Source organism: Zootoca vivipara, chromosome 10 (assembly GCF_965207765.1).
Source record: "Zootoca vivipara chromosome 10, rZooViv2.hap1.1, whole genome shotgun sequence".
Taxonomy (NCBI): Eukaryota; Metazoa; Chordata; class Lepidosauria; order Squamata; family Lacertidae; genus Zootoca; species Zootoca vivipara.
Genome location: NC_142593.1, coordinates 16,492,183 through 16,508,976, shown reverse-complemented (window position 1 = coordinate 16,508,976; position 16,794 = coordinate 16,492,183). Strand labels below are relative to the sequence as shown.

Below are 16,794 nucleotides of genomic sequence, written 5' to 3'. Positions count from 1 at the left end.
TGGGTTTTCCCCCCTTTCAGTGCTTCTATCTTTATTTTTTCTGTTTTTTTATTATTATTTTAGATCTTATTATACTTTTGTATTTCTCCGTTTTCTTTTAAGTGTGTTATCTCAATTTGAATGTATATATGTGCAATATAAATTTCAAGAAAAGAAAAGAAAAAAGGATATGAGTTTCTCACACTTAAGTGGTCCCTCAGAATGTGGTGGACTCTATTTCATTGGAGGCTGGATGGCCACCTGTCATGGATGCCTTAGTTGAGATTCCTGCATTGCAGGGGGTTAGACTAGATGGCCCTTGGGGTCCCTTCCAACTCTATGGAATTCTATGATTCTATGTTTCTGTGACATACCACAGCTAGGGAGCCTTTGCTTCCATGATAGGGAAACTAGATGACAGAGCTGCCATGCTTTGTGTGTCAGATTGTTCTAAAAGATCTTTTGTACACTATCTTCCTCTGGCAGAATAAAAAAATTCCTTCAGTAGCACCTTAAAGACCAACTAAGTTTATATTTTGGTATGAGCTTTCGTGTGCATGCACACTTCTTCCTCTGGCAGCAGAGTGCAAATGTCCTTAAGTGGTACTTTTATGTTGTGCTGAGACGAGTGTGGCACCTTTGTTCCAAGCCTCCAGCAGAGCACTGGGTAATATATTGCCTCATTAAAATGAGGAATTTTATTTACTCGTAATGTGCTTAGATTTTGTAACAAATTTACTGAGCCAATGTGATTTTTGTTTTTCAGTATTCAGTAACTTCCCTCAAGACTATCCCAGAATTACGTAGGAAGTGTGACTCACAAAATGAAGACAGAACAGGTATGCTGTTCATTTCTGTTCTGCAATCGTCATTTTTATAGGGAATTTTTGTTCAAGTAAAGACTGTGGCAGACTTTCTTCTTTAACTGTCTTCTTCTTTTAAACGTTGGTACTAGTGTGATAGCTCTCTGGTAACAACGAGTTTCTTTCTCCCCTGTTGCCTTTTCTCTGAATTTCTTCTCTCTTAAGATGTTAGGTTATTAGCAGCAGCAGCAATAACAACAAAAGTTCCATAAAAGGATTTGGCGGCACACAGATAAACACAGGGGTCTAACCTCCAAACCACAGTATATGCAACAATTTACTGAAAAAAAACGAGAAACCATTAGTGACAAGACATAATGATGTAGGCGCCAATGAAAAAATGTTGGATACATTTACTACCCATATGGTCATGACCAGTTTGAGGCATGATGTTTTGCCAAATTCTGAAACTCTATCAAGGATGCTACAAGATAGAATCTACTCTCAGGCATACTGTAACAGTTAAGATGAAAGCAAAGTTTTTGCGTTTAATAGTGTAAACTAAATGAAGAGACATGGCACACAGATGAGAACCAGCTGGAGACCTTTTCTCCCCTACTGACAAAAAAAGTGCATTCAGTGTTGTTTTTCACTTTGTAAATCGGATTAAGCCTCTTTTGTTTCTGTCTTCAGCACAGAACAAAACTAAACTGGTAAGAGTAACATCTCTGCATTGCACTCTGAAAATGTCATTGTTCTTACATCAAATGGTAATTTCATTAATATATGTGAAACTAAAATGCCAATGGTAGAAACAACCCCAGGGCCTTGGGGGGGGGGGGGGTAGGAACATTTGAAGAGCCAGGCGTTTGCAAGTATTTTATTTATGTAGTGGAGAAAATTGCCATAGCTTGTAGCGTAGGTGTAGAATTTCTCTGCCACAATCATTAATGGCTAAATTGCCACACCTCCTTACTGAGTCACATATGAGAACAAACCAAAAACAGTATCTTTCTCTCTTCTCACTTCTGCCTTGAGCCCTCACTCCCAATATTTTACTTCCAGCAATGGTGAGGAAAGCATTGCTTTTGCATGTCCTGATGCAAGGGAATAGGCAGGGTGCTGCTGCAAAGTGGAAACAGCCCCCGTTCTACAACTTTCCATATGCTAGTCAGGATTCCTGAGTAAATGAAAGAGTTAAACCAATTCAGAAGAAAAAGAAATTATGTAAAAACGGCTCAAAATTATATTTAAAATTATACTCAATTGAGTTATACATTTATGATTGCAATCTTGTGCATAGTCTTTTCTAAAAGGTATTTAAGGACAGTGAGGTCGCTAGCCTTCTGGCTGCCAGGGGGCGGGTGTCCGTCGCACACATGCGTCGCGCTACCGAGCGGGTTGCCAGGGGCGGTGCTCCAGCACCCAGATCCTCGGATCCGGGCGCTGGAGCACCGCCACCGGCAACCCGCTCTGTAGCGCGACGTGTGCTTCTTCCTACTCAGGCGGAGCAGCAAGGGGCGTCTCCGCTGATGCCCCTCGCTGCTCCGCCTCCGCCTGAGTAGGAAGAAGACAAAGCACGCTATGGATCGGCTTGCCGCGTGCTTTGTCTTCTTCCTACTCAGGCAGAGGCGGAGCGGTGAGGGGTGTCAGCGGCCGCCACTGACGCTGCTCTCTGGCCCGCCCCTTGCCTCCGCCCCACCAGGAAGAGGCGAGGGGCGAGGCCAGAAAAATTGGGGCCTCCGTGATGGCGGTCACACCGCTGCCACAGTAACGAGGGGGCACTGCACTGCCCCCCACAAAGCGGAGCCCGGGGCGCCCCGCCCCCTATTGTGATGCCCCTGTTTAAGGATAGGCAATAACACACTGGATTGTGGCTATTGGGTGCAGATTAGATCTGATTGAGACACCTGTCATGTTCATTGGATTGACTTAGAACAGGCATCCCCAAACTGCGGCCCTCCAGATGTTTCGGCCTACAACTCCCATGATCCCTAGCTAAGAAGACCAGTGGTCAGGGATGATGGGGATTGTAGTCCAAAACATCTGGAGGGCCAAACTTTGGGGATGCCTGACTTAGAAGCAACGCAAGCCACTTTCCAAAATTTCTGGAAATAGCTCATTTAGTTTCCGAGTCAATTCACATTCAGCCTAGCCTGCTCCCATACCCCCCACCGAAAGTCCCCAAACCATCTCCACTGTCCAGACTAGGTCTTCAAATTCCTTTCTTTCCTTCCTTCCTTTCTCTTGCCTGGCTGGCACTTATGGAGGTTCCACTCTAGCAGCAGCAATAGGCTGCGGGGAAAGGAAAAAGAAGAGTCTCTCTTTCTCCTCCCGGGCACTTGGTGCACTGTATATCAGCATTCCTAGAGGATACAAGTTCACAGTAGACCATGTCACATGGTGGTAGCCCTTGAAAAAGCTACCCTTTCCCAAACACTGCTGACCCCTTGGGTCCTGTCATGCTTCCGTACAGCCCATCAGGCACTGGAGAGGAGAGAGAGAAAAAGAACATGGGCGGACTTTAATCTAAGCCTGAAGAAGCGTCTCTACCCCCATCATTCAGCCCGGAAACTGAGGTCCAGTGCCAAGGGCCTTCTTTTGGTTCCCTCACTGCGAAAAGTGAAGTTACAGGGAACCAAGCAGAGGGCCTTCTCGGTAGTGGCGCCTGCCCTGTGGAACGCCCTCCCATCAGATGTCAAGGAAATAAGCAACTCTATCTTAGTTTTAAAAGACACCTGAAGGCAGCCCTGTTTAGGGAAGTTTTTAAATGTTTAATGCTGTTTTGTGTTTTTAACAGTTGGTTGGGAGCCGCCCAGAGTGGCTGGTGAAACCCAGCCAGATGGGCAGGGTATAAATAATAAATTATTATTATTATCATCAAAATAATTAGGAGCTCCTAATACTCTTTTATTCTTGGAAATATCCAACCTCAAGAAGTATGAGTGTTCCAAAAGTATGAATCTTCCCGTATCTCTAGTATATATCAGGATTCCAGTAATTATAGAATTCGTATTGAGTTCTATGCTGAAGGCTACCTTGTAGGCACATTTCTGAAAACATTTAGGGAACAGAAAGGTTGGTCCCGTTATGTATTACACAGGAACATGTTGGTTCATGTTCTCTTGCATGCATCAATGAATTAGGTCTGGTGGAGGGGGGGGCCAATTTACATAGTGATGTAAATCATCACTATCCTGGATATCTCAGTTGGTAGAGCATAGGACTCTTATTATTATTATTATTATTATTATTATTATTATTATTATTATTATTTCATACCCCGCCCATCTGGCTGGGTTTCCCCAGCCACTCTGGGCAGCTCCCAACAGAATATTAAAAGCACGATAAAACATCAAACATTAAAAACTTCCCTAAACAGGACTGCCTTCAGATGTCTTCTAAAAGTCAGATAGTTGTTTATTTCCTTGACATCTGGTGGGAGGGCGTTCCACAGGGCGGGTGCCACTGCCGAGAAGGCCCTCTGCCTGGTTCCCTGTAACCTCAATTCTCACAGGGAGGGAACCGCCAGAAGGCCCTCAGAGCTGGACCTCAGTGTCTGGGCTGAACAATGGGGGTGGAGACGCTCCCTCAAGGTCATGGGTTTGAGCCCTATGTTGGGCAAAAGATTCCTGCATTGCAGGGAGTTGGACTAGATTATACTCATGGCCCTTCCAGCTCTACAATTCTATGATTCTGTGATCTTGTTGCTGTTTTGGGCTCTGTGGTTTATTTACTACCGCAGTGTATCTGCTGATTTTTCAGTGCCATTTCACCGCCGCCAAACAGTTTCAGCCTTCTTTCCCTTTCAGGAACGATTGGAATTAATCAGGACTCATGTAGCGACCATGATTAGCAGCACAGCACTATGTACCCAGTCCGATTTAATTATGCACTAGCATTTCTGAAAATGCTTCCTTAATAGCATTTTGCCTCCCCCCCCCTTTTTCTTTTTTGAAGGACGCCTCAAAAATTGCCAGACTGGAATGCTGTTGAAATCACACCACAGTTTCAGCTTAGTTCTAATATGAATAAATAATAGAATCATAGAACAGGGATGGTGAAGATATTGTGGCAGACCAGGCAGCTTGGTCTCACTCGCCCCTTTATACATTTGTTACTTAAATAAGAGGAAACACCTGGCAGGAACTATATACTGTACCCAGATGAAAAAAGGTGCCTAAGTATTGTCTGTGTGCGCTGATACTTTGTGTTCAGTATATTTTGGGAGGAAGACTTGGGAAGGGAGAATTGAAACCAAGAATGTAGTAAGCTGGGGAGCTATGCCTAAGACAGATATTTTGGTTAGGGGCCAGGTGATCTCAGAATTAAAACTATCTAGCATCCTAATAACATTATTTGTGACATTTAAGTTTGAGATTTGCATCTCTCTCTCTCTAAAATAGCATATGCAAGTTTGTGTCTATGGGCCTGTGCCCCAAATCTTTTAAGTACCTAGCAATGCTCCTGGATATATTGTAACCCTTAGTATAGGCTTAGAAATGAAATCCAGACAAAGGAGGATAGATAACCCAAATGCATTAATTTTCCAACCCTAAATGCTTGAGTTTCTTTTGTCTGAACAGATCGATTTTATATATTAAGTCTGAACCTAACTCATAGAGCCATAGCTTCAAATTGATAGCTAAGTCAATACTGAAAATATTACAATTCTTCTCCACATTACCATTTTGTCCTCCAGGAAAACAACACAGGGAGAAAGTGGATTCTCTGAAAACTTTATGTATTTCTCAGCTATGGCACAGCCATTCGTGTGCTGGGTTTTTATCTCAGCCCAGAAGCTATTTGCTTAGATCCACCATATATTTTGGATTGACACTAGAAAGCTCATTCCACCTTAAAAGGCAAATAATCATCTCTGTGCAAAGAAGGTGATGACTAACAAAACGCTAATGCCTTGTCACTGTCTAGACCCCCTTTGTCAAAAAAAAAAAAAGTATTTTCCTTGAGGCTAGGACAAAATTTGCTTTCTGTGTAAAGTCTTGGTCCCTGTTAGAATGAAACAGCTGGGAAACATGTGGTATCCATTTCCCTCTATCACTTGTGGGGGGGGGGAATTCACATGTAAATAAAACCAGCATTAAACTGTCACCCTTTGAACTCAGGATCATATACAATATATAAATAAATCTGTGCAATGGGATTTTTGTATTGAACATCTTAAGCTGCATGTTGTTGTTGGAATAATAAATAATTAGCTGAATAATACCATTCCAAAAGCTTCTGAAGATATCCAGGTAATAAGTCAAACCTTCTTCTGTTCCTTTCAAAATGTACTTCTTTGCTGTTTTGATAACAATGTTAGCACAGCTGCTTCTCGAAACAGAGTGTTTCTTAGAAGCTCAACTTGAGTGCAAGATAGATGCAACTGAAGCATTGCATTTAGTACACTCAATAAGTCGAAGCGTGCCTCTGCGGAGACAAACTTTTACGAAGTCCAACCCTACACGTTAAAAGGTGACCGTCAGACAGTTTTGTGAGGCCCCCCCTACTAAATGAAGTGGACTTTGATGAAATCAGCTAATACTTAGGATAGCAAGAATCCATTTGAATTCTGAAGAACATGTGATAGGGAGAGATGATACATTTTGCAGGAGATCTGACTACATCTCCCGACTTTTGTTTTAAAAATGAAAAGTGGCATTGGCGGCTTGTGAACAGTGCCAGATTTATGTATAAGCTAAACAAGCTATAGCTTAGGGGGCCCCCTCACTTGGGGGCCCCCAAAAAAATTAAAGGAAAAAAACCCCAATGTACATTTCCAAAATATAAGATAAAAAAATAAAACCTACATACAGCAACAGTGTTTTGTGTTGTGTAGGCTCCTTTGATGTAAGGAATGGGCCCTGCCTGCTAGCCTGCTCCCTAAAATATCACTGGTTTGCTCATTTCTATATGAATTACTTTGATAAAATACATATTTTGTTATGTGCAAATGGCTTTAGATACCTGTTAGGTCCATAAATTACCATATAGCATATATTCAATATAAAAAAAACAGTGACAATTTGTTGTTGACCAAGGACAGCTGGACACACAGGGTGAGTCTTTAAAAAGAGACCCTGTGGAACATGTTCACTCTGTATCCACGGGACCTCTTGTAAAGGACTCACCCTGTATAAAGGGCCCTGTTGCCTTCAGTAGCTTAGGGCCTCATCAAACCTAAATCTGGCCCTAGTTGTGAATGTGGACATGGCAGCAGGGAGGAGGTGCTTAATCGTCTTTCACCCTTCTGCTTAGGATTGTGCCCCATTCTTCTATTTGTCCCATGGAGGGCAATATCTGTATCCCTCTTTCTGTGAGGCAGGTAGCCTGGGGGAGATTTTGATCAAGAGGACTGCATGAGAAAGAGCTAAACACCCCTTCCTTCCTTCCTTCCTTCCTTCCTTCCTTCCTTCCTTCCTTCCTTCCTTCCCTCCTTCCTTCCCTCCTTCCTTCCTTCCTTCCTTCCTTCCTTCCTTCCTTCCTTCCTTCCCTCCACCACCACTGAAAGCACATTCACAACCTTCTCCTCTACTGCCTCTGTAGCTTCATTTCAGAATAACAAAAAAACACTATTTGACCTTCAGATTCAAAACTAGAATACAAGGCTGTGGATATTTTCTGATCATTCTCTCTGAGCCAAAATTACGATCTAAATTTAATTTGGCTTCCATGATTTTTCTTGTTTCACCCTTCTGCCATGAATAGTGCTCTCTGCATTTCTGTAGCTTAATTTTTAGCAACCGAAACCTTGTGGTGTGCAAGGTGGTCATTAAAAATACAAGGTATAGTTTTCCCCATGGTATTTTCACAGTACTTTAATTATGGGTAATTATGTTTCCAAGGTATCCTCTTTTCAAAGTATAGAAGATAGGAAGAATGGAGGCATGGGTGATGATGAAATGGAATTCATTTGAGGTTGCGTTTCTTGTGCTTTTTTAGTTCCCAGCACGAATTGGAGTTCAGGCGTTTCGACGGTCCTTGGAAATGCACAAAAACCAACAGGCATTGCGGATATGTACAGTAAATTCAGACCGGTGAAGAGAGTTTCCCCCCTTAAGCACCAACCAGAGAGCTCAGAAAATAATGAAAGTGATGACCAAAAGAACCAGAAGATGGAGTGCCAAAAAGGCAGTGACTCTCCACCTGCACCTCAGAATGGTGATCAACTTCCAGGTAATGGAGAGAGCCTTAAAACAAAATGCATTGAGCCTGGAGTTCTGCTTGGTGAGTTGGAGCACTACGACCTAGACATGGATGAAATTTTGGATGTGCCTTACATTAAATCAAGCCAGCAGCTAGCTGCTTTCACCAAGGCTGCTCCAGAGAAACGGATTTTGAGTGTGTACTCAACGCTGAATGGTCTCAGTGGCAAGTCATGCCCAGCAGGGAACACAGAGAAGGCACCGACAGGGACAACACAGTTCTGTGTTCTGTCCCCTGTGAAAAGCTCCCAGCTGAGAAAAGGGCAGCCCATTGTCCCCGATCAGCACAAGCATTTAGCTGAAGAATTGGAGTCCCCCCAGCCACTAGTTAAATGTGGTTCAGTCCATGAACCCGAAGCCCAGACCAAGGGCTTCCTCAACAGGACGTTGGCTGATAAAATGGAGAAGACGGTGCCCCACTGTCAGTTAAAGACGTTTCATCTGCAGGCAGCATCACCAGAAAGCAAACGGGATGAATTAAACCTCAGTATGAACTGGAGCAGCCCCGGAGGTCCAGAAGAAAGGAGCGAGGATGTGAAGAAAAACAAGAGCATCTTAAATATTGTGAAAGAAGGGCAGATATCTCTACTGGTAAGTTTTTTAATCGTTTGTTCATTCATTCATAAGGCACACAGAGCAGGAGGGGAAAGTTGCCGTTTAGATTTTCCCTGGAGAAAACCACACGTTTTAATTTGCAAAAGGGACATTTGTTGAAGACAAGTTGAATGGGACTATAAAAACTCCAGATTATAAAAACTCAAGGATGGTTGATTTTAATGTAACTACTTAGCAGGGCGTGTATACGTTGCATCCTCCATTGTTGTTTTAAATCTTTTCAGAATGGCGAGGCTCCACTTGTTCATTTATTAGCAGATTAACTCTGTTCCTACTCAGAGGCCAATAATAGTAACAGAGAGGCTTCTGTTGTGTGTTCTGATTAATATTCAAGAGTGTTTACCCCAGCTTATTGCAACAGCTTTCATGAACAGGAGCTCACACAGAAGCCCCAATTGGCCTCTGACCCACATGGAGATTTTAGCTAGTTACTGCTTTGTGATAAAACATCATTAAATAGCGTTTCCAGAGCAACTAGATGTAAGCTAACAAGGTTGGGGAGGGAAGCAAGCCTTATCTGCATTCATATTCATTACTTCGTGCCTACTTTTGTTTATGTTTTACCTACAGCTTTTACCTAAAGCAGGACAGAGACAGATCATGAATGCAGCAGCAAACACAAAAAACAGAGAGCTTAAAAAAAATAGGGGCTAGTATTCAATTGCACAGTAATAATAAAAAATAGTCAGCTGTGAGACCAAAAAACCCTTGCTATTTTCCTATAAGCCCTTAAAGGAAAAATAAGAACAGTCCCTTCTTTTCTCTATACGAAAGTACTAAGTAGAAACTAAGATTGCAATGTATCCAAATATTCTCCTCACAGTTTATTTTGCTTTTCCCTCTCTATTTGTTTCTTCGGCTATTTGTAATCTGTTGCTTTTTTTCTTATAATAATTATCAGGCATGATATCTTCAGTCTAGTGCAGCGCTTGGCCCAGTGGGATTCTCGTAGTTAATGCTTTAAAACATTTCTTGCTCCTTCAGACAAGCTGAAGTTTTCATATTCTAGTAAAGCGAAAAGCTGAAAGACATATTGGTTCTGGAACGTAATATAGAAGATGCCATGCAAAAATAATAATAATGTTTGGGTCTGTTTCTAATGTCAAATATGAAGAGCAATCCTATGGTGGTACTGGCTTGCATTTTCCTTTATCTGACGGATTAGTACACAAAGAACAGTACAACATAATGTAACCTTATATTGTTTTAAGGGCATTCCCATAGGAACATAGGAGCTGTCGTACTGCAGCAGATCAATATTCGTTCATGCCTATTCCAGAACTGCCTTCATAAAACTGAGTGACATTATACAATTAATTCAATCCAATGCTTCACCAGTCTGGAAGGAAACTCTAGGGTTGGTTTTTTTTTTCCTTCTTCTTAATCCTCCGGGGCATTCCAATTATTTTCTTTCCTTTGTTTGAAACATTATAGATGTCTACCCCTTGACTTAGGATATTAGACAGCATGTCTCAAGCTCTAAATCATTATTTCCAATCTTTTGATTGTGCTCACATATTAAAGTTAGAAGGATCTGAGGGAACTCACAAAGAATCTATCGGAATAACTCCGCTATTGGAGGAATGCTTAGAACACTATAAATCCTAACTAGTGCCTTTTCAGAAGGACACTTTTGTGGGTCCTCCTACCCCCTTTTAAAGGACTATATTATATTTATCATAATTTAATTAGGAGTTTTAGGTACAGACAGCAGGATAGGATTAGATGATGTATCACATAGATATACTGTACAGAATCTAAGGGCACCATAGAATCTAAGGGACCCAGGTGGCGCTGTGGTTAAACCACTGAGCCTAGGACTTGCTGATCAGAAGGTCGGCGGTTCGAATCCCTGTGACGGGGTGAGCTCCCGTTGCTTGGTCCCAGCTCCTGCCAACCTAGCAGTTCGAAAGCATGTCAAAATGCAAGTAGATAAATAGGAACCGCTACAGCAGGAAGGTAAACGGTGTTTCCATGTGCTGCTCTGGTTTGCCAGAAGCGGCTTTGTCATGCTGGCCACATGACCTGGAAGCTATACGCCGGCTCCCTTGGCCAATAATGCGAGATGAGCGTGCAACCCCAGAGTCGGTCACGACTGGACCTAATGGTCAGGGGTCCCTTTACCTTTACAGAATCTATGTAGATCCACTTTTATTTTATTTTTGTTCTTTTGAGAAGGATTCTTATAACATGGTGGTACACAGCCAGGTTCTTGACTCCCAGCAGGGATGTGTACATGGCCAATTACTACAACAGTTATTTGTATCAGTTAGTGACTCTAATGCTTGGAAAACTTTTTAAATGGGCTGTAATGAAACAGCACTCTGTGCAAATCCAAGTAGTTTTGATATTGCCTATCACAAAAGAGAGACTCCATAACAAAGCCTCTAATCACCCCTGGAGCCAAGGCTCAGAAAGAGTTGCTCCCATATAGTAAAGAACTCTTAAATCCATACAGCAAGTGAGATTACCAGCAAGAGTTGCGTAGGGGGTGGAAGAATGCAGCAATGAAAGTGATACAGGACACAGTTCTCAGAGTCTCTTCCAATGGATCTTAGTCAGAAAGGTATGCAAAGTCAGAGAGGTGCTCAATGATTTAGCATTATTAGTGCATCCCTAATGGGTTATTTGGCCCCATGCACAACAAATAAAGAGACCCAAATAGCACCTGTATTTGGGTGTGTTTGTTTGTTGTGTAGACAGTGGCACCACTAAAACTGGACTAATGGGCGCATGCTTGGAGCCCCATGCAGCCCAGAGGTTCCCTCAAACACTCCAGCAGCCCCATGGCTATAAGGGGTCTTTATTTATTTTTCAATGCTGTGTAATAAAAATTATGCCTGCATCGTATTCATCGTCGCAGCAGCACAGAAGTCTCATGCTGGCTTCTAGCCTGGCAGGCACTTCCCAGGCTGCCCACGAGTTCCCCACGAAATTCTGCCACAGTGGCAGAAAGCTCTGCATTGCTGTGAGTACATGCATGACTAGGCTTCTTTAAAAGCCTTGCGCACACACTTGCGGCAGCGCAGGGCTCTGTGTGGCGACTGGCAGCCTGGCAGCACTTCCTGGGAACGCCATGTGAATACATGTCATCACAGAGTCAAGTGGGCATGTGGTGATTTTATAACATAGCATTTAAAGAAAACTCTGTCACCTCATACAGTAAAATAAGGCAGGCAATTCAGCCTGCACCCTACTCAGGGAGGGAGAAGGATAGAGCAGCCAAAGTGAGCAGAGGGATGGGGCAAAAAGCACGTTTTCCAGGACCATCTCAAACTTGACCGTATATCTGTCTGTCGATTATTTTTACAAGACTCTCATAGTCTGTATCTTTACCTTTGTCTGTAAATTAAATGTGATCAATGAAAGAGAACTGAGACTGTTGCATTTCCTTTGTCAATGGTTGTACTCAGCCTCTCTCTCTATATAGACATATACGAGAGAGAGAGAGAGAGAGGGAGAGAGAGGAAGAGAGAGAGAGTTTGCTAACTTGATGACCTCCATATGTTGCTCCCATAGTTCCCGAACCATTAGCCATGCTGTTTGAGGCTGATGGGAGCTATAGTTCAAAATATCTGGAAGGGACCACCTTGGCTTACCCCTAGTCTATGTGATGTGCTGGTCCTTCTAGCAACCTAAAAAAAAGGGTAAATATAGGTCTCCTCGAATGGGCAGTTGTACAAGCCAACTAGGTAGACAACAGGCCATTCAATCAGTATTTTATTTATTTGCAGACACATAAACCTTAGTAGCTGCTAAAATGGGCTAATATCGGATTAAGTTACTAACTCTCCCATGCCGACTTTTGCACAGCCCCACCTCGCAGCTGACAACCTGGACAAAATCCACGATGAAAATGGCAACAACCTTTTGCATGTTGCCGCATCACAGGGGCATGCAGAATGCCTACAGCATCTCACGTCTCTGATGGGCGAAGACTGCTTGAATGAGCGGAACAGCGAGCAGCTAACCCCTGCTGGCTTAGCAATAAAGGTAATGTGACTTCCTACGGTGTCTAAAGGCCAAACTCGAAATTGGCCTGGGAACCCAGTTTCTTTCCAAAATTTAAAAAAGCAGTGGTGCGGGGGGGGGGAGTGTTGTTTAAACTTGTTGCAGAATACAGCACTGCCTCTCTGCAGGTTTGGAGCAATACCTGAACAGCGCTGAACGCAGCACTTGCCTCCTCCTAGAGCTGCTGTGTAGCACCCACTGTTTCTACTACTTATTTGATTTATATCCTGCCTGCCCTCCCAAAGGAGCCCACTAGTAAACGTTTTGAGCCCATAAAAACATACATAAGATGTGACTACAGCAGCAAGAATGTTACTTGCCCAAAGATGGAAAGAAGAAGAAGTCCCAGCAAGGGAAGAATGGATACAAAAACTTATGGAATATGCAGAAATGGTGAAACTTACTGGAAGAATAAGAAATCAAGATAACAAACTTTTTATAAAAGAATGGAAATGGTTTGTTTCTATGACGCTGTAACATAAAAACTTTATTAGGGCCAAAATTCACAATGTGGTATGTGGTTACAAAGAACCGTTCCTACCGTTGCCATATTTTGAACTAAGGGCCTTGTAGCTATATCTAACAGTAGTTTGATCTCCAGTAATGAGTACATGAGGGACGCAGGTGGCGCTGTGGTCTAAACCACTGAGCCTCTTGGGCTTGCCGATCAGAAGGTTGGCGGTTCGAATCCCCGCAACGGGGTAAGCTCCTGTTGCTCAGTCCCAGCTCCTGCCAACCTAGCAGTTTGAAAGCAATGCCAAAAAGTGCAAGTAGATAAATAGGTACCACTCCAGTGGGAAGATGTTTCCATGCGCTGCTCTGGTTTCGGTGTTCTGTTGCGCCAAAAGCGGCTTAGTCATGCTGGCCACATGACCCGGAACAACGCTGGCTCCCTCGGCTTATAAAGCGAGATGAGCACCGCAACCCCAGAGTCGGCTGCGACTAGACTTAACTGTCAGGGGTCCTTTACCTTCTTTTTTTTAATGAGTACATGATCATGTTTAAATCCATGTTTAAATCCATGCAAATAACATATTTCACTGGTAGAGCTCCACAGGCTGGTCCTTTTTGAAAGGCAAAAAAGGAGACCAAGATACAGTCAGTTGGTAACCCAGACTCTTTTTCAAACTACAATTTCTGCTGACTCTCCCAAGAAGCAGATGTTGAGATATGAATATACAATGACTCAATAGAACCCACCTATGACATCATCATCTACTCAGCCAATCACCTTTCTTCTCTCTGTCCCCTTATGATTTGAAGCTTGCTCAACAGATGACAACCAGCAGTTGATTACTGGTGCTTGAGTGTACCAAATCATCAAAATGATTGTCGATTTGATTATTTTTATCTATTCTCTGCTCAAATCCCTCTTTAAGGTAAGAGACAAATAAAAGGAAGCACTCCCAAATATAAGCCGCACTTTTTTTTCCAATTTCAGACCCTGAAAAGTTAAAGTGTGGCCTATATCCGCGACTCTTTACCAAATGCTGCTGAAAGCGGCTGGGGAACGTGGGCCACCAACCAGCTGGCCTCTTATGATTTGAAGCTTGCTCAACAGACAATAACTGTCCCTAGAGTGCACTAGAGTGATCTCAGCAAAACGATTGTAGGTTTAATTACTTCAATCTATTATCGGGTCAAAGCCCTCTTTAAGGTAAGAGGCGGTGGCTGGGGGAGCCGCACGCCTGCCAACCAGCTCCTGAGTTCCTTTCCACCGGCAGGACCCAGAAGCCATGGCACCCCTGCCCGCAACACCACCGACCAAGGACCCACCCCAGCTGCCTGTCTGTCAACCATTTCTAGTTAGTTTATGTCAGAGGGCCTGGTATGGCTACTCTAGAGTAACGACTCCAGCATGGTCTTTTAAGGTTTTTATTAAGTGCTGATTATTTACAGTGTTCAGAGCAGTAAAAATGCATCCTTAAGGTGAGGTGTCTGAACTCCCGAATGGCGATTGGCGCGTTTTCTTCCAGCACCACAGCTTTGGCAGACCCAACCTCTTCCCCCTACGTTTGCGTCGCAATTCGGGAGTTGGGGGAATTGGCCTCCCCCCTGTGCGTCCTACTTCCTGTCCCACCTGCGGCCTGGGCTCCACAACCTTGCCTGAGCCTCGGACACCACTTCCTGACTCTCCGCTGGAGGCAGAGCTCTCCTTACTCTCTCCCGCGCTTGGGGATGGGCTGGAACTTAAGATGGGAGGGACTTCCCTGTATCCCTCGTCCCTCACAGTTTAGGTCCAGGACCCCAGCCCCATTGAAATGATTGTAGGCTTAATTAATTATCTGGTGAAAGCCCTCTTTAAGGTAAGAGACAAACAAAAAGGAAGTACTTCATTACGCAGCACATGGTTGTTGTTGTTGTTTAGTCGTTTAGTCGTGTCCGACTCTTTGTGACCCCATGGACCATAGCACGCCAGGCACTCCTGTCTTGTACTGCCTCCTGCAGTTTGGTCAAACTCATGTTCGTAGCTTCGAGAGCACTGTCCAACCATCTCGTCCTCTGTCGTCCCCTTCTCCTAGTGCCCTCAATCTTTCCCAACATCAGGGTCTTTTCCAAGGATTCTTCTCTTCTCATGAGGTGGTCAAAGTATTGGAGCCTCAGCTTCACGATCTGTCCTTCCAGGGAGCACTCAGGGCTGATTTCCTTAAGAATGGATAGGTTTGATCTTCTTGCAGTCCATGGGACTCTCAAGAGTCTCCTCCAACACCATAATTCAAAAGCATCAATTCTTCGGCGATCAGCCTTCTTTATGGTCCAGCTCTCACGCAGCGCATGGTTAAACTATGGAATTTGCTTCCACGGGAGGCAGAGATGGCTTTCAAAAGAGAATAACACAAATTCACGGAGAAGGGGTTTACTACCGTATTGGCCCAAATATAAGCCACACTTTCCCCCCCAATTTTGAACCCTGAAAAGCTAAAGTGCGGCCCATCTTCGCAACCTTTTACCATATGCTGATAAAAGCAGCCAAGGAGCATGGGCTGCAAACCAGCCAGGAGGCAGACGCACAGCACACTCACCACAGCCACCACCAAGCAGCCAGGGAGCAGCGTGCCCGCCCCCCAGCTGGCCGGCCGTGCGCACAGCTCCCCAACCTCTTGGCGTGGGGGGGGGAACGTGTGCAGGGCAGTTCTTTGGAGCAGCAAGGCATCTCTGGATAGAATATGTAGCATCCTTCTCTCTTCTTTCCTTTGCCATGGATTCTCTCCATTAATTGAAGATCTTAATGCAACTGGGAATTCTTTTGAAACCCCATTTGTTGATCTTTCCTATGGGCAAGTCTGAATTTGTGCCAGAGCCAAGAGGGATTTCCCTTCCAATACCAGAGCCGAGTCATTAAATCAAATAGTCGTTTGCCACCCTCTCACGACACTCCAGACCAGCCTCGTTTGAGGTGAGCCGCCTCGCTTTAACCCAGCAGCTGTAGAAGTTTCACTTGGCCGTTGGGCAAAGCGGGGCAAACCATTGGGGGGCATGAGAGAAGGCAGTGGATTCCATGGAAATGGTTTATTGAATATTTACAGACAAATTGTAAACAGATAAAAACACTGGCAGGATTATTGTAATAACCTGCAGCTATATAAGAGTACAGTGGTACCTTGGTTCTCAAATTTAATCCCTTCTGGAAGTCCGTTCCAAAACCAAAGTGTTCCAAAACCAAGGCGCACTTTCCCATAGAAAGTAATGGAAAATGGATTAATCCATTCCAGACTTTTAAAAACAACCCCTAAAACAGCATTTTAACATTGATTTTATTATCTAATGAGACCATTGATCCATAAAATGAAAGCAATAAACAATGTACTGTAATAATAATAATAATAATAATAATAATAATAATAATATATTATTATTATTATTATTATTATTATTATTATTATTAATACCCCGCCCATCTGGCTGGGCTTCCCCTGCCACTCTGGGCGGCTTCCAACAAACATTAAAATACATCAAATATCACAGATTAAAAACTTCCCTAAACAGGGCTGCCTTTAGATATTTTCTAAATGTCAGGTAGTTGTTTATCTCTCTGGCCTCTGATGGGAGGGTGTTCCACAGGGTGGGTGTCACTACTGAGAAGGTCCTCTGCCTGGTTCCCTGTAACTTGACTTCTCGCAGCGAGGGAACCGCCAGAAGGCCCTTGGCGCTGGACCTCAGTGTCCGGGCAGAATGAT

The 16,794-nt window shown here is 43.7% G+C and overlaps 1 protein-coding gene across 2 annotated transcripts in view; it reads left to right on the top strand.

Moving 5' to 3' along the window:
* SNCAIP (synuclein alpha interacting protein) overlaps positions 1 to 16,794 on the top strand; it is a 129,545-nt gene that overhangs the window by 80,971 nt on the left and 31,780 nt on the right. For both annotated transcript variants that reach the window (XM_035099666.3, XM_060280139.2), the window contains exons 3-5: positions 746 to 818; positions 7,728 to 8,581; positions 12,419 to 12,598. In XM_035099666.3, the coding sequence (XP_034955557.3) occupies positions 746 to 818; positions 7,728 to 8,581; positions 12,419 to 12,598 (1,107 nt within the window). The remainder of the gene's footprint in view (positions 1 to 745; positions 819 to 7,727; positions 8,582 to 12,418; positions 12,599 to 16,794) is intronic.